Source organism: Thrips palmi, unplaced genomic scaffold, assembly GCF_012932325.1.
Source record: "Thrips palmi isolate BJ-2018 unplaced genomic scaffold, TpBJ-2018v1 HiC_scaffold_16, whole genome shotgun sequence".
NCBI classification, from domain to species: Eukaryota; Metazoa; Arthropoda; class Insecta; order Thysanoptera; family Thripidae; genus Thrips; species Thrips palmi.
Genome location: NW_023144625.1, coordinates 9556592 through 9575079, shown reverse-complemented (window position 1 = coordinate 9575079; position 18488 = coordinate 9556592). Strand labels below are relative to the sequence as shown.

Here is an 18488-nt window from a genome sequence, read left to right as displayed (position 1 = left end):
CACACAGCACGCGCAGGGCAAGGTCGCGGGTTCGAGTCCGCCCCGGGTCGGGCCGCCGAATGAAGGGCTTGGCGCGCGCGCTCCGGCGGCGCTGTGGCGGCGCGCCGCGGGCTGTACTCCGCGACGGGCTCGCACGTGCGCGCCACGCCAGCGCCACTCCGCCGTCAAGCCTTCAAGCCGTCGGGGCGTGACTCATCGCTCCAGAGTCCGCGGCCCCATGGCAGTGTGGTGGCGGCGGCCATTGACGCCCCGAAATCGGTAACGTTCACTCGGCTGCCCGCCGCCCTGCAGGAGGCCGAATCTGAGAGTCGCTTCCGACGCTCCGTCTCTCTCTCTCTCTCTCTCTCTCTCTCGCTCTCTCTCTCTCTCTCTCTCTCTCTCTCTCTCTCTCTCTCTCTCTCTCTCTCTCTCTCTCTCTCTCTCTCTCTCTCTCTCTCTCTCTCGCACTCATACGGGACGCTTCACGAGTGCGAGAGAGACAGAGCGACGATCGCGACTCACGGAATCAGTGTGCAGGAGCGAAAGCGGGTTTGCAGATTCCCCCGCGCGATGGCGGCGCAGTGGCGGCTCGGCGCTTCGTTGCGTCAGGACGGCGGCGGTGATGCTCCTGGTCGTTGCTCCGCCGCCACGCCCTGATCGCCCGCGGCCTTGACGGCTGACCTTGGAGACGACGCCCACCTCCCCTCCCCTGCCGTTTGAACCGCCGAGTGAATGGGGCACACACACACACTCACACACACACACACACACGCACACACACACGCACGCCACGCCGCGCGCTCCAGCCCGCGGGACAGCTGTGTAAGCAACTGCAGCTGTCACAGCCGCCGTTCTTCATCTCTCATTACTACTGGCTGGCCGGGCTTAGCCGGGCCGGCTGGTTTGGTCCTGGATAAAGGGGCAAGGCTGCACAGTGGGCCAGAAGACCGGTGGAGCGGCCAAAATCCGAGACGCGTTTTGAGCTCCAGAGTCGCTAAATGGGCCTCAACCCACGTGTGACCCCACCAATGAATTCCTCGTTCGGAGAGCAATCCATTGGTAGGGTCACTCGTTCGGTTCGAGTCCTGTTTAGCGACTCTGGAGCTCAAAACGCGTCTCGAATTTTGGCCGCTCCACCGGTCTTCTGGCCCACTGCGGACTGTTCCGCGCCAGGACCGAGAGTAGCCGCGGGCAGGACACACAGCACACGCGGCACGCCACTGAAAAATGAAAAGTTTTCTTGGAACCTGTGACGGCGGTTGTTCCATTGAAATGGCGAGTGCCGAACCGAATGCGAACGACTCGAGGTGCAGCCTTGCGGTCTCTCGTGGGACCGTGCTGCTCGTCCTGTCTCTCTCGCACTCATGGGGCGGCCCGGGCGTACCGTATGGGCGCGAGAGAGACAGAGTGACTCACGGAATGAGTCCGCGGTGCTCGCTATGCTGTGGTGCCAGTCCCCGCCGCACAGTGGGCCAGAAGACAGGTGGAGGCGGACAAAACTATAGACGTGTTTTGAGCTCCAGAGTCGCTAAATGGGACTCGAACCAAACGTGTGACCCCACCAATGGATTGCTCTCCGAACGAGGAATCCATTGGTGGGGTCACACGTTCGGTTCGAGTCCTGCTTAGCGACTCTGGAGCTCAAAACGCGTCTAGAGTTTTGGCCGCCTCCACCGGTCTTCTGGCCCACTGTGCGCCGCCGGCCGCTTCGTCACGGTTCTGTTGGCCTGCACTGCAAGTGCGGCTGCATCCATGCCGGCCACGCGGTCTGGTCTCAGACTCCGCGGCTCCGCGGTCGCTGATCCGTTGCCGTCGAGCCCTGGCGCCCTGCGCGTCGCGGCGATGCGGCGACGCCACTGTAAGACCGGAAGGCCGGAAGCAAGATGCCACCGGAAGGCAGGAAGGCGGGCGAGGCGAATCGAATCGAAGGGACAGACGGAAACAAGCGGCTAGAGTCACACCTCTTTTTGTTGCCATTGTCACCACTGCTGAGGCGCGGCAGGCAGTCCTTGAGATCCTTTTTATCTATTAGTAAAGTCTTTTCAGTAGAGTCTTTTCGGTTTCGGACACTGCAAAAACTTTGAATTACGACCAAAGTCATCTGTTTTACGAACTCAGTTCCATCCGTCTTATGACTGCACAGGCCTATCCGCGCGGCAACGCACGAACTCCGGGTATCTGTAAGGACTTTATAGTGTAGGGGTAACAAATGATGCAGCCAGGTGCCCGAAGGGAAGTGTGCAGCAGGAATACAAACGGGACGAGTCGGTCTGTCCGTCTGTCTTGCTGTCTGTCGGCCGGTAGTCACGGCAGGTCGGCCCGCTGCTCCGCGGGGTTCCTTCCTGCGCGGGCACAGTGGCCTGCAGGCCTGGAGGCTTCCATGGAGGCTGCAGGATTGGGGGACTTACATAAAGGGCCCGCCCCAAGGTCTCAAGGGCACCGGCCGACAGCGTCATCGGCCCAATGAGGGCGACCGCCAAAACAAAAACCTCGTCAGTGTAACGAAGGGACCCCCCGTGGCGGCGCGGCGCGGTCCCACGACGTCACCGATTTGCCCGGCGGCGCCGGCGGCCGAAACTGTAGACGTGTTTTTGAGCTAGAGTCGCTAAAAAGGACTCGAACCGAGCGTGTGACGCCACCAATGGATTCCTCGTGCGGAGGGCAATTCATTGGTGGGGTCACACGATCGATTCAAGTCCCATTAGCGACTCTGGAGCATAAAACGCGCCCGGGATTTTGACCGCCTCCGTCCCACTGCAAGTGTGTCGCCACTCGTCGCCACCGCGTCCGGCCACTGCAAGGGACTGCGGAGGCAGCTGGGATCGCCTGGCGCGGCTCTTGCAGCAGGTGCCGCACTTCTGCACCTGCAGGGCGACTCCGAAGTCTCGTGTCGCTCTGTCTCTGTCGCGCTCGCAGCGCGTCCCGTCGAGGTGCGAGGGAGACGGAGCGACGAGAAGATTCTTCGGCGCTGTCTGCCCGGGTGGTGACCACCTCGGTGACCGCCTCGGTGACCACCTCGGTGACCGCCTCGGTGACCTCCTCGGTGACCGCCTCGGTGACCTCCTCGGTGACCACCTCTGTGACCTCCTAGGTGACCTCCTAGGTGACCACCTCGGTGACCACCTCGGTGACCGCCTCGGTGACCTCCTCGGTGACCACCTCTGTGACCTCCTAGGTGACCACCTCGGTGACCACCTCGGTGACCACCTCGGTGACCTCCTAGGTGACCACCTCGGTGACCACCTCGGTGACCACGGCGCCCGTCCTTCCGCAGCAGCGCGACGAGTCGAGCACAGAGTTCAGTGCCGCGGACAGAGCGGGGAGCGGGCGGAGCGCGCCATTCAAAGTCAGCAGGCGTGGCACTTTACTTTCGTCCGGGTGTCACGAGGGGGGCGCCGTTGTGGTTTTGGCGCGGAGTGTACTTGTCGCTAGGCGGGCTCCGCGGTGCCGTCCACTGTGACGCTCTCGGCGCTCTTTGAGTCCTTCGCGAAGGCGCTTCCGACGTGCGCGCCGCGCCCGGACAAACCAGCCGGGTGTTGCCGGGCAGCGGGTGTCCTGCCCTCGTCACTCGTCGTCACTGCTGAGTACCCTGCCGCGGTCACCGGCCATTCGGCAGGCCGTCTCCGAGCACCCACACTACTATCACGTGGCACCCACACTCTTTTCCCACACCCGTCACGTGGCACACACACTGTCACGCGGTTCCCACACTCGTCACGCGGAACCCACACGTGACGGTCCGGCCGCGTTTCTGATAATCCGATCAAAGAGAAACTGGACGCCAATATTGGATTTCGCTGAGCGGCGCAATAATCCCATCCCGGCCGGCCGCCGCCGGTGCCGGCGGCTTGGTTGGCGGCGCACAGTGGGCCAGAAGACCGGTGGAGGCGGACAAAACTCTAGACGCGTTTTGAGCTCCAGAGTCGCTAAATGGGCCTCGAACCGCACGTGTGACCTCACCAATGGATTCCTCGTTCGGAGAGCAACCTATTGGGGTCACACGTTCGGTTCGAGGCCCATTTAGCGACTCTGGAGCTCACAACGCGTCTAGAGTTTTGTCCGCCTCCTCCGGTCGTCTGGCCCACTGTGCGGCGCGCTATAGCCGCTGCCGCTCGCGGCCGCGGTGTCAGTGAGTGACCCCGTTCGCAGGCGCTTTGTGTCCGCGTCCACATTGTTCCCCTTCGACAGACGAGACGGTGGATGCCGCGCCACGCCGCGGCACGCCGCGAGGCTAGACGCCTGCAGGCTTGATTAGACCCTGCGCACACGCGCGATCTGCCGCCGCGCCGTGTCGAGCCGAGCCGCGGCGCCGGGAACCGATTGGAGGCGGCGGTGCGTGGTGGCGCTAACGCTCGCTAACGCGCGCTAACGCCTTGCTAACGAGTCCATTCGTACCCCATCAGAGATAATGACATCCCAGCCCGACCTGCTCCTGCCTGGCTCCTGCCGTCTGATTCCGAACACTGCTTTCGTCGCTCTGTCTCTCTCGCACTCATGGGGCGGTCCGTCGGGGTGCGAGAGAGACAGAGCGACGAGGCAGTGTTCGGAATCAGACGGCTGCCGCCAGTCTTCCTGGCAGCCTGCCTGCCGCCCGCCTGCCGGTTTGGCCTGGCTGGCTGCGCGCGAGCCGGCGGGGCGTGGCGGCGATGGCGATCTGACGCCTGATTCCGAAAGGATCGTTTCGTCGCTCTGTCTCTCTCGCACTCATGGGGCGTCCGCTTGGGGTGCGAGAGAGACAGTGACGAATCGATCAGGCGAGCTGATGCATTTCCTGCGGCCACTCGCTGCCCCCACCAGCACCGCGGCGACTAGACGGCGGCGGCCTCGGCCCGGGGGAGGAATACCCATTGACTCCAGTTGACGGCGTCGCCCAGCGTCGCATCGAATGGCGCCGGGTGGGGCTGCCGTCTGATTCCGAGCACTGCTTTCGTCGCTCTGTCTCTCTCGCACTCATGGGGCGGTGCGAGAGAGACAGAGTGACGAAGCAGTGTTCGGAATCAGACGGCAGCCCGCCTGCGCCTGGCCACCGCCGCGAGGGCGTCCTTGCCCCGGGCTTGACGACGGGCTGCTTGCGATGTGCAGACTGAACCGGCGAGTCGTTTTCGTCGCTCTGTCTCTCTCTCACCTGTACGGAACGCCCCATGAGTGCGAGAGAGACGGGGCGACGAAAGCGACTCTGCCGCTCGGGGCGGAAACGGAAGAGCGGCGGCGTCCGGGCGGCGCTGGCGGCGCTCGGCATGCGGACCACGGCACGGCGGCGTCGCCACGGCGCTGCCTTGTCAGTGGCGCGGCCAGTGCAGCCGGTGACGCCGTTACGTCGAGAGGCCAAAGGAGGGCCGCGTGGCGTCGCGTCGCGCCCACTGCACTGCCGACCCACTTCGCTTCGGGCTTCGCCACCGCGGGGCACCTCGGGGCGGACAGCCTGGCGGGGTAGGCCAGCCCGCCGCGCGCGCATGCCGCGTGTGTGCCTACGCTGCAGGGGCTTCGACCCACTGCCGCTGACTGTCCACTGCAAAGTGACCCCGTTCTCAAACGTGCACTTGTTCTGCTTCCAGCCTGATACCTATGGCATGGCCGGCGAGACGGAGTCCGCGGCGGGGGCGGTCCACGGGGACCCCCAGCACGCCGACGACGACCAGGACACGCTCGTGGCGGTGCTGCTGTGGTCCGGGCGCGGGCTGCTGCTGCTGCTGCTGCTCCTGGGCGCGGCGGCCAACGCCCTCGCGCTGGTCGCCTTCTGCCGCGGCCCGGGGCTGCGCACGCTGTCCAACCGCTTCGTCATGAACCTGCTCGTGGTGAACCTGGTGGCGTGCGCGTCGCTGCTGCCGCTGCTGCTGCTGGACAGCGCCACGTCCATGGCGGGCGGCTCGGCGCTGTGCTCCATCAGCGAGGGCGTGGCCGCCGGCTACTGCACCGCCTCCATCCTCGGCGTGCTGCTCATCGCGGGTGTGTAGTACACTGCGTGCCACGAGTTTCTCTCTCGCACTCCGTGCAAACGACTAACCGTTGGTTTCTTGCCCCCGCAGTGGACCAGTACTACGCCGTGGTGGACCCGCTGCGCTACCACTCCAAGGTGGACGCCGTCCGGAGCGTGGCCATGCTGGCCGCGGCCTGGCTGTGCGCGCTGCTCGCCGGCATCCTGGGCGCGCTAGAGCCGCGCGGCGCCGGCCTGTGGGCCTCCTGCGGGCTGCGCGACCTCCCCGACGGCGACCAGGACGGCGTGTCCTTGTACCGGCGCGTGTACGCGGGCGTGTTCGCCGTCGTCGTCTTCGTCATCCCGTTCGCCGCGCTCTGCTGGATCTACGTGTCCATCTACAGCGCGGCGCACCGCAACTCGCAGCGGACGCGGCGCAACGGCTCAGGTGAGTGTAGGAGCGAGTCCAGGTCCAGGGACAGCCCGCCGGGCCGGGCCCGCCACAGGGACACGTGTGGTTATCGCGTGGCAAGCCGAGCCAGAAGCCAAGCGGCGTGCCGAGTCCGCCTGCGCTGCGGGCGGTAGGCAACGCAGCGGCCGCCATGCGTGCGGGCGGCCTACTCCGCGGGCGCTGCCGCCGCCTGCTCCAACGCTCCTCTCCCTCTCGCACTCCCACGCGTACCTACACTGCACCTGTCCTGCCTCTGCCGGCCCGGCCGGCCCTCACATTCCCGGGCCGCCGTGCCCACGCCTGGCGACGCCGGCGACGCCTGGCCTGCGCGTTTACCTTCAGCCGAGCGAATCTGAAGAGTTGTTTCGTCGACTCTGCCTCTTTCCCTCTTTCGCGCACCTACGGGACGCCCCGTGCCGTGAGAGCGACAGAGACAGAGCGACGAAGCGACTGTTCGGAAGGCTCGCAGATCCCTCGACTCCCTCTCGGGGAAGACCTTCCGTGTCGCATCTGATGTGTTTTATGTTGGTCGCGTTGGTCTAATGAGTCTCCTTGGCTGTGTTCGCAGGCTCCGTGGCGCCGTCCACGCCTCCCCCCGAGTCCAGCTGCTCCGAGTGCGGGGTGCGCTGCGTGGGGGTGGGGCCCACGCCGACGAGCTTTCTGAGCGGCCACAGCCGGGCCACGCCGCCAGGCCTGCCCGTCAGCCGCAGCGCGCCCGTCATGGACGCCGCGGCCATGGAGGCGGCCGCCGCAGCCGCGGCCGTGGACCAGCACCTCCAGCTGCCCGCCAGCCGCCGCAGCTCGCTCACGTCCGCGGCGGGCGAGGCGGAGCGCGCCGAGACCAGCTCGGCGTCGTCCTCCACGACGACGGGCATGATGATGCCGCCGCGGTCGGAGCGGCGGCGCAGCAGCTGCCCGCACGCGCACGCCGTCACCGTCACAATCTCCCCGCCGACGCTGCCCGTGCGCTCGGCGTCGGCGTGGCTCGTGTCGTCGCTGCGCTGCCGCATCTCCAACGCGTCGCTGTTCCGCTACCGCGAGGAGGGCCGTGCGGCGCGCGTGTCCGCCATCGTGGTGGTCATGGCGCTGGGCTGCTGGGCGCCCTACGTGGCCGTGCTGGTGCTGCACGCCGCGCTACCGCGGCCCGCCACGCCGGGCAGGGCCTCGCCCTTGGCCTCGCCCGCCCTGCCGCGCCACCTCGACGCCCTGGCGCTGGCCGCCCTCGCCGCCGCCGTCTGCATCTCGCCCTGCTTGTTCGCCTTCCGGAACCGCCGCGTGCAGAAAGAGGTGCGCAGTGCCCCGCCCGTCTACTCTAGACGCGTTTTGAGCTCCAGAGTCGCTAAATAGGACTCGAACTGAACGTGTGACCCCACCAATGGATTCCTCGTTCGAAGAGCAGTCCATTGGTGGGGTTAAACGTTCGGTTCGAGTCCTATTTAGCGACTCTGGAGCTCAAAACGCGTCTTGAGTTTTGGCCGCCTCCACCGGTCTTCTGGCCCACTGTGCCACCCCGTGGATTATCTAACTCTTCTCGTTGCTCTCCAGGTTCGGCGCATGCTGTGCCCGCGCGGTCGCAAGGGCTCGCTGGAGCGCGGCCGCGGCACCCTGGGGGCGTCCGGCATCAAGAGCAAGAGCCGCCTCCAGGTGAACGGCGGCGCGGGGGGCGGGGGCGGCAGCGCGCGGAGGCTGCTCCCCCACAACCTGATGGCGAGCCTGGCCGAGGACTGCAGCACGCCGTCGGACAGGTAGGCGACGTGGACAAGACGACGTGAAACGAACCTCTACCCCCGCCGGCTTCTGCCTGATGATGATTGAACCGCATTCACTTACCCATCTCTCTCCCTCACAGCACGTCGGCCCTGACGATCTCGGGCATCGGCAAGGGCGGCGACGACGACGCCAGCGCCCTGACGGTGTCCGTGTCGCTGCTGCCGGCGACGTCGCCCGGAGTGCCGCTGTGGTCGGCGCACCTGCTGCCCGAGGACGCGCTGGCCTCGGCGCTGGCCGTGGACACCGCCCGCAGCTCCTTCTCGTCGGGGGCGTCCTCGTCGCAGGGCTCCGCGCTCTCTACCGACACCGCGGACGAGTGAGGGGAGCGCTGCCAGTGTGCCAGCGCTGCAGACTGACCGACTCGGAGAGTCGTTTTCGTCGCTCTGTCTCTCTCGCACCTGTACGGGGCGCCCCATGAATGCGAGAGAGACAGAGCGCGAGGAGTGCGGGCGGTGGAATCGTTCGACAGGAGAGCAGCTCGCCCCGCGACCCGAGGCCGCGGCCGTGCCATTCTAGTGCCAAGGACTTTTTGCCCAATGATATTAAACTGTTTGGTCCTCAAGATGCACAAGTGATATTAATGACTGCGGTGTTCCTCCGTTGTGAGCCTTGCCTTGGCGTGTTCTGCTGTTGTCTTCTTAGATCTGTTCTGTTTCTCTTCAGAAGCCCCCCGACAATCACGAAAGCGTCTGAAAGGTGGCCTCTCGATGTGCTCCAACTGTTTGTCTGTCATGTGACCGCTTTCTGACTATACACGTGTTTGTTGTGTGCTTTGTATTTGATTCTGTTTAACCCCCAAAACAACCGAACTTGTCTGACTTTTCCATGTCTTCATGTGAGAATAACAGGCGACTTCTGGCTGTACTTGTATTCTCAAAAACCTGCTATTTTTATCCAACTTTTGGATAAAGAGCCAAATGGAGAATATTATCTCATAACTCTTACATGGGATCACTAGTCATAGTTTAATTGAATAATATTATTTTGGAGAGGTAATCAATTTCTTTCCCATGTTTATAGTCTGATGAATATCTCAAATTATGTACAGACTTAAACTGAGAGAAATGTTATTTTCCTTGAAGATCTTAAACTACATCTATACCAGAAGAAATTTTGCATCTCATGTGCCTCAAGGGCATAAACAATCTCAGGGGCCATTTGCTTCAGCTTCAATGGGGGATCATTCATTCATTTTTTACACTAGGCATTGCTCTCACAAACACTAAGTTTGTGATTAAATGAATACTGTGATAATTAGCATTGATACGTGTACATAATAATTGTTCTTTGTTCTTGAAATGTCTTAGAGTAAGGCTTGTTAACTAAATCCTGTAAACCAGGTGAACATGACAAAGTTTAGCTGTGTAAATGAAAAGTATCAAGCATGTTCACAAACTACAAAATTGACCCATCCTTGTCCTACTCCCTCCCCAAATTTATAATATTTTTGTCAAAAATAAATTTATTTAAGAAACATGATAAGTTGTTAAACGTTATTTTAAAACGTCCGTGTCACAATTTGCAGACCATTACACAACATGTTCGTTGACTAACAAGAACTGCAAATGGTAGGAAAGCTCGAGAAAATTAAAAATTATATGATACATTGCTTGACTTGGTATTGTAAAAGCCTCACAATACCCTTCAATTTTTAATTGTTATTCATTCACATATAAATAGTTGGTTGATGAATAATCAACATGAACGTCAGCAACAAAACAAAACATAAACACAAGAATAATTAATTACAAACTATGAACAAAATTGTGACATGACAAGCATTCAGCATTTACAAAGTATCAGGGCAAACGAAATATTATACAAAATTTAATCACAGCTGGTCATTATCACGCTTTTTTGCTCCGGAGTGAGTTGCCTGCACCACCAAATGCCTTAAACTCTTCACTGCCATCTTCAGCCTGCAACATAGGTATATAGACGAAATAGCAAACTTCATTCACAGAATCAAATGATTGAGACAAGGTAAGAATAATAGAAAAGTCTTACATTGGGATCTTTGGATGAAGCTGGTTTGGAATTCCTCAAAAACTTAAGAGTGCCAATTTGGTAGTTGTAATCAGGGATGCCCCTTTGGTATGGAACTGGTTTAGCAACGGGAGGTTCCTCAGATATAGAGGTTGTCTTCTTTTTCTTGCCATCAAGCCTGTAGAATATTTGGTTTCATGAAAATAATTTTTTTTTTAAAGTTAAGGAAAGAGAAAGAGCCAACAAAACCTATCATTTTACCTATTTCCTTCACCCTTGAAAGCAATGAATCCAGTGGGTTCTGGCATTAGTTCTGCAGGATCAACCTGCATTTCTTCTTGATTCCGTACTGGCTCTTTGTATCCAACAGGAGCAGCAAAGTCAACCTGGAAGCATTATAAAGTCTTATGTTAAAAATTTTCTACATCAATCAATAGGTGGTGTGTGGCACAATTTCACAAAAAACTTTAAAAGCTTACGTTCATATCACATTCGATAATGACAACAGCAGGTCCGGGTTTCGTTTCCAAGACAGAAAGTTCATACACTTTGTCATTGTATTTGATGGCTATTACATCTCCTTTAGTAAGACATGCAAAGGAACGGAGTCCATTTTCTAACACAGCCTTGGGATTTGTAATATCTAGAAAATCAACAGACTGTGGTTGAAAGCATGAAAATGTTGCTACAGGCAAATGTGTGCTCTCTACATTGAGGAAGTCTCCCTCTTCAAGCAAAAGATTGTGCATCATCTGAAACAAGGAACATTTTTGATCATCAAAGCAAAAGATTAAAATGGAAACAGATTAGTAAAGAAAAAGAGTTTAATGACTAACCCAGTGAGGTAAGTAAACTTTCCCTTCATCAGCTACAAATTCTAAAACACCACAATGAGTGATGCGTTCTGTTTTTCTATTTGTCAGCTTGAAAACCATAGGATAGTTAATGTTGAGCCGCGTTAGTTGATCAAGAGCTGATGGGGGCATTATAACTGTAATTTTAAAAAATTACAACGATATTAAAGCAATAGCTTACAAAATATGTATTTTCAAAGAGAACAGTTTACTTCTTCTCAGTACGTACTTTTGCCGCCTCGCTCAACATCATCTCTTTCATTCCCAGGCAACATTGAAACGGAAAAACATTTATACTGCACATTGAAGGGCCGAAGGGTCTCCGGAAACATGTTAAACCCGAACTGAAACAAAGGATATGTCATAACTAACAGATGGCTTATGACAGCACATTAGCCGAGCATAATTCCCAAGGACCCTGGCGAAACAAAGTAAAACAAAGGGCCACACTAAAGTAGGACTCCAACACAGTAAATGAACTGACCATAGTGAAAAACAAAGCAGCTTAACTAAAGAATGTCCCCTTGGATGAATGACACTTGCAGGAGGTCAATAAAAATTTTCTTAAAATGAGAAAACGTAATGGCCAGGCAAAACAAAGGCCAACAATCATTTCAATGAAACTGGAGACGAGGAATTGGCCATCATGAAGCACAAACTATAATGATTCTTTGTCAGATTGGGGAGAAAACAAATAGCAACATAACCTAGAAACCGTCAATGAATCAGCGGAATGCATTTAGAAAAAATAATTACCATCTTGGTGTGTCGGTATTACTTGGATTTGGTCGTAAATATAAAAGTAAAAACCATAAAATTTCTCAAAAATCGGCTACACAGTCCCAGCAGACGGCGAAACGCTAAGGACAGTGCCAAACAATCAGATGTGAGGAGAGAAACAGACGAAAGTATAAATAACGTCAGCCTGTGCGAAAGAGAGGGAAAGACAAGGGGGGTGGGGGTTGCGGAAGTAGGAGGCCAAGCAGCTGTTTCCCCCGCCACTTTTGAATTCAAGCGCCGAACGGAACGGACCCGCATCCCTGCAGCTCGCCAAATCGACCAAATCGCGTCCGTTCAAAAATAACATCGAGCAAAAGTCATACTCTTCAATTTCTGGTCCAATTACCTTACTTGTTTTGTTTCAAAAACACTTTTATTTTTCTTCGTCAGCAAAAACAAAAATTGTTAAAGAAGGAAAAACAAAAGACTGTGATAATTGAAACTTGTGTTGGGTGCAAAACAGGTCGTCCCCAAGATGTGTGGCCGGCCGGCCGCGGCTGGTGCCTTATTCCTTATTCCGGCCTGTCGGCGCCTCCTGAGTGGTTCGTCAGGACGGTCATCGCTTCCACTCCTATCGCGGGGGCGCTTCCGGCCGCAGAGCCGCGTAAGTCCGCCGCGACCACCCGCGAGTTGCGACACTGTAGGCCGTCCGGGGGGAAGTCCCGGGTAATGGGCTTGTTCCTCGGTGTTCCATTCCATCCAGGCGACATAGCAGGACAAAGGCGAGGGCGCCTCCCCGCCGGCTGGATTCGCGCGCCGAGCGGGACTCAGCGCAGCGGTTCGCCGCTCTGTCTCTCTCGCACTCGAGGGGCGATCCGTGAGGGTGCGAGAGGGACAGAACACTGGCGGTGACTCCGGCGGCGGTGGCTCCGGGCGGGGGCGCGCCGCGCCACCTTGGACTTTTCCAAGTAATGAGTCACAGAATGTTCCGGCGCCTGTCTTCCGGGCGGAGTCCCGCGCCACTCGACTTGGGGCGAGGGCGACGACGGGCTCCTGGAAAACCGAAACCAATTACCGGCTGGCCATGCCGGGCCATGCCGGGCCATGCCGGGCCATGCCGGGCCATGCCGGGCCATGCCGGGGCTGGACGGACCCGCCCTGCACCTCGCCGCCATGCCTCCACGTGTCCATGCCGCCGTCTATATATCCGGCCGGGGCGCCGGAAAAGCTCCTCACTCGGCCGACACCTGTCCCGGCCGCCGCAGCGCGCCCCGCACCCGCTCAGGAGAGTCCACGGTGAGTGCTATGCGCGCGATCTGCCTTCTTTATCTCTTTGCTGCGTCCCGAAGGAGTGCGAGAGAGACAGAGTGACCGACGGCTGTCTGCAGGGAAGTCCGCAGCAGCCACCGCGCCGAACCAGCCGCACGTCGGACGTCCTCGTCAAGCCGGTCTTCTCTGCAGCAGCATGGCGCTGGCCAAGACCGTGGTGACGGTGCTGGTGCTGGCCCTGGCGCAGCCCGGCCCGCTGCACGCCTACCCCGTGCCGGCGGACGGCACCGCCTTCTGGAAGCTCATCACCAGCTTCGGCGCGGCCATCTACGGCGAGCCCAGCGAGCGCACGGGCGAGCTGGTCAAGTCGTTCAAGCCCGAGTCCGGCATGAACCCCGAGGAGCTGGGCGAGTACACGCAGGGCGACATCCTGTTCACCAACAAGGGCGCCGCCAACGCCGGCCTGGGCCGCAACGGCCTCAAGGCGCCCTCCGCCCGCTGGCCCGGCGCCGTCGTCCCCTTCGAGATCTCGTACGGCTTCTGTAAGTGCTCTTCGAGATCTCGTACGGCTTCTGTAAGTGCTCTTCGAGATCTCGTACGGCTTCTGTAAGTGCTCTTCGAGATCTCGTACGGCTTCTGTAAGTGCTCTTCGAGATCTCGTACGGCTTCTGTAAGAGCTCTTCGAGATCTCGTACGGCTTCTGTGAGTGCTCTTCGAGATCTCGTACGGCTTCTGTAAGTGCTCTTCGAGATCTCGTACGGCTTCTGTGAGTGCTCTTCGAGATCTCGTTCCGCGTCCCGCCGACGGCAGCAAAAGTGCTCGGTCTTTCTAATTGCGGGTGAATTCGACAGCCAACTCGGACCGCCAGATGATCCTGAACGCCATGGAGGAGTACCACAAGCACACGTGCATCCGGTTCGTGCCTCGCCGCGGCACCGACTACGACTACCTGTACATCACCAACGGCAACACAGGTTGGTGGCTGGGGGTGCTAGTTGAAAACCAAAATTAAACAGTTATTAAAGTTTCATAATTAATAATTTTTTTTTTTTGTGGCGCAGGGTGCTGGTCGTCCGTGGGCCGCGTGTCCGGGCGGCAGGAGGTGAACCTGCAGTCCCCCGGCTGCCTGACGAAGATCGGCACGCCCATGCACGAGCTGATGCACGCCATGGGCTTCATGCACGAGCAGAACCGGTGGGAGCGCGACTCCTACGTCACCATCAACTGGCAGCACATCCAGTCAGGTCCGTACCCGAGGGGTGCCCCACTGTAAAATTTTGTTTACAATGATTGTGTGAATGTGCAAGATTGTGCAAGATTTTTTGCGTTTTTGCCAGTTGCCTACTTACAGGCGTTTTTGCCACCTGAATGTGGAATGTGGGCAAATTTTGTACAATGAATGTGGGAAGCTGTTCCCCCCTCGTCCGGACCTCGCAACGAGAAAAAGCCGAAATAAAATCGACGGTTTGGGTGGGATTTGAACCCGCGTTCACGAGTCCGATCCGTTGGTTTGCAGGTCGTAACAACAACTTCGACAAGGCCGACCAGTCGACGACGGACGGCCAGGGCGTCAACTACGACTACCGCAGCGTCATGCACTACTCGGCCAAGGCCTTCACCAAGGACGGCGCGGACACCATCTCTGCCAGGGTAAGGAGAGCTCGGGTTCGACTCCCGGCCGGGCGGACATTTCCTCATTTTCTTTCCCCCTGCTTCCATAATGCCTTGGGAGGGGTGGAAGAAATGGGTCTTTCGATAGCAGAACAGTGCTGCCTCGGAAGTGGACGAAAATTCCCACAAGTATGCACCGAAAGGGTTGCCGCGGGGTTGCCAACCTCAGCCTGCCTCTAAGCAGTCTTGGCTTCGCCACCGAGAGGTTGCCTGGCACGCAAGCTGAGGATGGCAACCTCAGCCTGCCTCTAAGCAATGTCTTGCCTTCGCCACCGAGAGGTTGCCTGGCACGCAAGCTGAGGTTGGCAACCCTTTCGACACCGTTCCGTGGAGGCAATTTTCGCCTGCATCTCACTCAGAAAAGCTTGCAAAGAAAAGTACTTTTCAGTACAAAGTATTCTCCGGCATTGTATTACAAACTCCCTTGCGAACTTTTTTCTTCGCATTGCAAAGAAATAGTTCGTAAGTTGCAAAGAAAAACGTTTGCAACGTTGCGAAGCATTGGTTAGTAACGTTGCAAAGCATTTTCTTTGCAAGTTGCAAAGAAATACTTCGCAATGCAAAGAAGATAGTTTGTAAGAGAGTTTGCAATACGATGCCCGAGAATACTTTGCAAGGATTTTTGAGTGCTGGCAGCACTGAGCCCTGGCTGACCGCAGGTTGGCGGCGGCGGGGTCACCATGGGGCAGAGGGACGGGTTCAGCCGGGGGGACATCAAGAAGCTGCGCGCCATGTACAAGTGCTCGGGCAGGACGTCCGGCCTGTGAGCTGCGGCGCTGCAGCGCCAACAGCGTGCGAGTAATGTGTGTGGTGGTCGCGCAGGGCTACGGCGGCGAGCTCGGCCAGCGCGACGGCTTCAGCGCCGGCGACATCAAGAAGCTCCAGACCATGTACAAGTGCGTGGGCAGCAAGACCATGCTGGAGGACTGAGCGCCTCCCCGACGCCGCCCGGCGCGCCAACGACTGAGACCGGCCGCGCTGGAGCAGGAGAAGAAGAGGAGGGTCCTCGACGGAGCACAGTGGGCCAGAAGACCGGTGGAGGCGGCCAAAACTCGCGTTTTGAGCTCCAGAGTCGCTAAATGGGACTCGAACCGAACGTGTGATCCCACCAATGGATTGCTCTTCGTCCGAGGAATCCATTGGTGGGGTCACACGTTCGGTTCGAGCCCTGTTTAGCGACTCTGGGGCTCAAAACGCGTCTGGAGTTTTAGCCGCCTCCACCGGTCTTCTGGCCCACTGTGCGGAGTGCCTCCACGACTCGCTCCGCGACGATCCATCCGACCCAGGATGACGCGAGGGAATTCCCAACGCGGTTTGATCTCATTTCGTCTGCAAGCGTGGCATTCCCGGGGAAAGCAAACTCGCTCGCCCGTCGAACGCCAATGCAGCCAATGCAGCCAATGCAGCCAATGCACTCGCAGCCCTTCGACCACGGGCCGCCAGCCCAACGAACGCGAAACACGAACGAACTCAAAATGACGTCATTTTAGAAATTTGAACGACTATATAGTCATATTGACATGAAATGGCGTCACGGTGAGCGTTTCGTGTTGTTCTTTCGGAACTTCGCCTGCTGTCGTCAGCGTTTTTATGTAAAACTGGAAATAAAATCCTGGAGAATCAGGATTGAGAGAGAAGAGGAGAGGATGTAATGTCGAAGTGTTTTGCCTACGTTTTGAATAAAGGTGATGAAACATATTTACTCTTCTTTATGAATTCCCCCACAATGACAACGTCTTTCTAGAATGTATGGGGGCCGGTTGAGAGACGCTGGAAACGAAACCAGAGTTTGAAAGAAGGGCTCTGAAAACACATTCCCAGCTCTTCAAATGTACTTTTTCACAAATGAGTCGTCGATTTTTTTTTGACAACGTCGTTAAGTTGAGTACGAACCATTATTACATGTCCCCCATAAACAAAAAAAACAAATTAAAAACCGTGACAGGACAAGCCGGCGGCATAATTACACGCCCACACAAAGAAGGAAGAGGAGGCGGTAGGCGGGTTCGTGTTGTGCAAAACGACCCCCGTGTTGGAGCGCCGCTATCTCTGCCTCGGCCGCTGCCCTGGCTGCCCCCTTGCCCGCGTTCCGGTTCTTTCGTCCTGAAAAGTAGTTGGCTATCGCGGCGACAGCGAAAGACAGCGTGGACAGACAGCGACAGCACCTGCTGCCGTCACTGCACTGCCAGAACTCGAAGCCGCGCTTCCTCTCCGTGCGAAAGCCCTCAGGGTGGGAGGGGAGGCGAGGGGTGGTGAGGGCGGGGCGAGGCGGCGGGGCGGGACGCAGGCCGCGCGCAGTCCGAGGGCGACACCGCGACGCCGACGCCAGGTTCGCGGCGTGGACACCTCCCCGAAGGCCGCAGGCATGCACGGCGTGCTCCGGAGCGTCCTGGCGGCGGCGGCCTTGGCCCTGGCCTCAGGTAAGCGTGGTGGTGGCGGTGCAGCTCGATCTTGAGCGCGGTCTTGACGGAATCTTTGAACGTGTTTGGCAGTGACCGACGGCAGGCCGGCGCAGATCGCGGTGAGTCCCGCCGTGGCGATGTAGAAATGCAGCAGCCCCGCTTTGCAATCCGGTAAGTGTGCTAAGTGGTCACGGTCCGGAACTTGCAGTTGGTGCGGATGGCGCCCTCCTTGGAGGAGGACATGGGCGCCCCGCGGGAGTACCCGGTGAGGGACGGCCTCGGCGACGAGGTGCTGCTGGTACCGCTGCAGGCGCCGCCCCTGGCCGTGAGGGACGTCGAGGAGGAGGAGGAGGACCATGAGGACGACGGTGGCGCGGCGGCCTTCCTGGCCAGGCTGCTGGGGACGCAGTTCGCGGAGGACCCCGTGGAGGGCCCTGGCGCCATGCGCTTCTTCTCCAGCTTGGACCCCCTGACGCCGCTCCCCGCCGCGGAGGGCGGCGCTGGCGGCGCTGGCCTCGGGGACGGCGACGACGTCGTGCTGCTGCGACTCGGCCGCAGCCTCAAGTCCGCCCTGGAACCAGATCAAATGGAGGTAAGCCAAACCCGAGTCAGAGAACAAGTGCGGTAAGTATACTTGGTACTTGAACCTAGATTTTGCAGCCACGGGAGACTCGCGTCCTGGAGGACGACGTCGACGCCTTGGGTGCGGACGACGACGACGAGCAGGAGGACGAGGATCTCGGCCTGCGGCGGGAACATCTCCGCAGCCGGCGCGCGGTCCGCGTCGCGGTGCACCAGGAGCCCGGCGCCATCCAGGTCGCCGACGACGGCCCCCAGGGCCGCGCGGATGCGACTACCGCGACGCCGGAGTCGGAGTCGGGGTCCTTCCTGGAGACGATGCAGAACCAGCTGCCGGGCCAGCTGCAAGGGATCGGCGAGGCCATCGCGAGCGCCTTCGACCCGGACTACACTGATGAAGGCGACGGTGACGGCGGCGACGACGACGGGGGCCTCGGCCTGCGGGATGAACGTCAACACCTCCGCAACCGGCGTGCGCTGCGCATCGTGGTCCGCCAGGCGCCTGGCGCCACCCAGGTCGCCGACGACGGCGTCCAGGTCGCCGACGACAGTGTCCAAGGCCGCGCAGACGCGACGACCGCGGCGCCGGGGTCCTTCCTGGAGACGGTGCAGAACCAGCTGCCGGGCCAGCTGCAGGGCCTCGGAGGGGCCATGGAGGACTCGCGCATGATCGTGGGCACCTTCCAGGCCGTCATCATGCCCGGCTCCGCCGCCACCGACATGGGCCAGCAGATCCAGGGCTTCATCTCCAACATGCCGCAGATCCCCCAGCTGCCCGGCGGCGGCGGTTGACACACTGTACCTTGTCTTTCGTTTTTATTAATAAACAAAATTTGAGTTAAGTACCTTGCGTTTTGTTCTCATTGTTCAAGGCCAAAGAGGCCAGGATTCAG

At 58.8% G+C, this 18488-nt stretch overlaps 4 protein-coding genes across 5 annotated transcripts in view; 3 read left to right on the top strand and 1 right to left on the bottom strand.

Moving 5' to 3' along the window:
* LOC117642597 (D(4) dopamine receptor) overlaps positions 1-9593 on the top strand; it is a 42388-nt gene extending 32795 nt beyond the window's left edge. The window contains exons 3-7 of the mRNA XM_034380902.1: positions 5535-5925; positions 6006-6341; positions 6913-7631; positions 7890-8089; positions 8194-9593. Coding sequence (XP_034236793.1) covers positions 5550-5925; positions 6006-6341; positions 6913-7631; positions 7890-8089; positions 8194-8434 — 1872 coding nt within the window. The 5' untranslated portion in view covers positions 5535-5549 and the 3' untranslated portion in view covers positions 8435-9593. The remainder of the gene's footprint in view (positions 1-5534; positions 5926-6005; positions 6342-6912; positions 7632-7889; positions 8090-8193) is intronic.
* Positions 9594-9716: 123 nt separating this feature from the next.
* On the bottom strand, positions 9717-11888 carry LOC117642598 (ubiquitin recognition factor in ER-associated degradation protein 1). The gene is made up of 7 exons (XM_034380903.1): positions 11711-11888; positions 11184-11298; positions 10937-11091; positions 10580-10852; positions 10362-10486; positions 10122-10278; positions 9717-10033 (listed from the first exon to the last, which is right to left on the bottom strand). Exons 1-7 carry the CDS (start codon positions 11711-11713, stop codon positions 9962-9964), a joined length of 900 nt encoding a protein of 299 aa, XP_034236794.1. The 5' UTR covers positions 11714-11888; the 3' UTR covers positions 9717-9961.
* Positions 11889-12920: 1032 nt separating this feature from the next.
* Positions 12921-15624, top strand: LOC117642315 (zinc metalloproteinase nas-4-like). 2 transcript variants are annotated; one of them, XM_034380388.1, is made up of 6 exons: positions 12921-12970; positions 13063-13485; positions 13795-13917; positions 14005-14187; positions 14460-14593; positions 15437-15624. In XM_034380388.1, exons 2-6 carry the CDS (start codon positions 13140-13142, stop codon positions 15542-15544), a joined length of 894 nt encoding a protein of 297 aa, XP_034236279.1. In that variant the 5' UTR covers positions 12921-12970; positions 13063-13139; the 3' UTR covers positions 15545-15624. The 2 variants fall into 2 exon arrangements, with proteins under 2 accessions (XP_034236279.1, XP_034236280.1); XM_034380389.1 differs by lacking the exon at positions 15437-15624 and adding an exon at positions 15274-15423.
* A 1361-nt stretch (positions 15625-16985) lies between these two features.
* LOC117642980 lies at positions 16986-18440 on the top strand. The gene is made up of 5 exons (XM_034381617.1): positions 16986-17034; positions 17107-17135; positions 17225-17490; positions 17533-17608; positions 17677-18440. Exons 3-5 carry the CDS (start codon positions 17234-17236, stop codon positions 18385-18387), a joined length of 1044 nt encoding a protein of 347 aa, XP_034237508.1. The 5' UTR covers positions 16986-17034; positions 17107-17135; positions 17225-17233; the 3' UTR covers positions 18388-18440.
* The last annotated feature ends 48 nt before the right edge of the window (positions 18441-18488 follow it).

Excerpts from the sequence above, each read along its gene's own strand:
- LOC117642315 (XM_034380388.1), top strand. The coding sequence starts at position 13,140 with ATGGCGCTGGCCAAGACCGTGGTGACGGTGCTGGTGCTGGCCCTGGCG. Across the intron at positions 13,918-14,004 it reads CATCACCAACGGCAACACAG|GGTGCTGGTCGTCCGTGGGC; the intron begins GTTGGTGGCTGG and ends TTTGTGGCGCAG. Across the intron at positions 14,188-14,459 it reads CTGGCAGCACATCCAGTCAG|GTCGTAACAACAACTTCGAC; the intron begins GTCCGTACCCGA and ends GTTGGTTTGCAG.
- LOC117642980 (XM_034381617.1), top strand. The coding sequence starts at position 17,234 with ATGGCGCCCTCCTTGGAGGAGGACATGGGCGCCCCGCGGGAGTACCCG. Across the intron at positions 17,491-17,532 it reads TCCAGCTTGGACCCCCTGAC|CGGGGACGGCGACGACGTCG; the intron begins GCCGCTCCCCGC and ends CGGCGCTGGCCT. Across the intron at positions 17,609-17,676 it reads TGGAACCAGATCAAATGGAG|CCACGGGAGACTCGCGTCCT; the intron begins GTAAGCCAAACC and ends TAGATTTTGCAG.
- LOC117642598 (XM_034380903.1), bottom strand. Across the intron at positions 10,853-10,936 it reads AAGTTTACTTACCTCACTGG|ATGATGCACAATCTTTTGCT; the intron begins GTTAGTCATTAA and ends TCCTTGTTTCAG. Across the intron at positions 10,034-10,121 it reads CTTCATCCAAAGATCCCAAT|GCTGAAGATGGCAGTGAAGA; the intron begins GTAAGACTTTTC and ends CCTATGTTGCAG.